Here is a 939-nt window from a genome sequence, read left to right as displayed (position 1 = left end):
CTTTGGAGATGAAGTCTTATTTGGTTTGGGTTCTCCTCAAGACTGCTTAAAGGGAAGAGTAAAAACATCATTCAAAAATAAATTACATTTGATTGAAAGGAAAACAAAAACAAAACAAAAAGAGGAAACAGGAAAAGGTTCAAGTTGTGAACTCGCTTTGAGCTCCAGCATCCTTCATGTTCTTTCAATACAATTTTTTTTCAAACCTTTTCAGCGTGCAGGAGAGCAGCGGACAGCACTGTCCGCTGCAAACCTTTAAGACCTAGTCTGCAATGCACCTTGGGTAGTTTGGAGCGGGAACCTGCCCAGTCTCGTTGTGGGGTGGGGTAGGGGGTGTTGGGGTTTGGGGTGGCGGGGGGGGGGGGGGGGATTTAAGGGAGGGTCGGGGTGCAGGGGGTATTTGGGTGTTGTTGCCCCCTCCTCTCTCGGGAGGGGCCGTCAGCTATAAGCCCCCTTTCCCTCCCAAAAGGCCAGGAAACGTCGTTTTTCGTCTTCTTCTCTCTGATTGGCACAGCCCCCCCCCGGTCACACCCACTCCTGCATGGAGCGCTTGCAGTAGAGTATGTGACGCGGCGTGCCCGCCCGCTGGAAGTAGCAGATGCTGGCCACGAGCGCCGCCACGCACAGCGCCAGCATGCAGGGCACCAGCACGGCTGCCAGCAGCACCGACTCGTCCTGCCGCGGCAGCGGGATCACGAGGTCCACGTCGTCCGTTGGCGACGGGTCCCGGCGCGGTGGCGGGTCCCGACGCGGTGGCTGGTCCTCGCAGCCCATGAAGTCCTTGAGGATGGACCGTGGGTAGCCCGGGTCCACGCGCAGCAGCTCGTTGTTGAACTTCCAGTACTCCTTGTCCTTGTAGAAGTAGGTGATGCCTGCAAGCACCAGACAGTGAGGGTTTTAATAGAGGTCAGCACAGGGCAAGGAACCCCAATGTGTCCA

At 56.4% G+C, this 939-nt stretch overlaps 1 protein-coding gene across 4 annotated transcripts in view; it reads right to left on the bottom strand.

Moving 5' to 3' along the window:
• Positions 1 to 346: 346 nt before the first annotated feature.
• Positions 347 to 939, bottom strand: part of LOC121688247 (matrix metalloproteinase-16-like) — a 24,840-nt gene continuing 24,247 nt past the window's right edge. For 3 of the 4 annotated variants that reach the window (XM_042067718.1, XM_042067720.1, XM_042067721.1), the window contains one exon: positions 348 to 872. In XM_042067718.1, coding sequence (XP_041923652.1) covers positions 526 to 872 — 347 coding nt within the window. In that variant the 3' untranslated portion in view covers positions 348 to 525. Of the gene's footprint in view, positions 873 to 939 lie in introns of all 4 variants that reach the window. The other variant, XM_042067719.1, reaches the window with a different exon arrangement.

The sequence above is a fragment of the Alosa sapidissima genome, chromosome 17 (genome assembly GCF_018492685.1).
Source record: "Alosa sapidissima isolate fAloSap1 chromosome 17, fAloSap1.pri, whole genome shotgun sequence".
Lineage (NCBI taxonomy): Eukaryota > Metazoa > Chordata > Actinopteri > Clupeiformes > Clupeidae > Alosa > Alosa sapidissima.
Note: the sequence above shows the minus strand (reverse complement) of the source record. Positions and strands in the feature narration are given on the sequence as shown.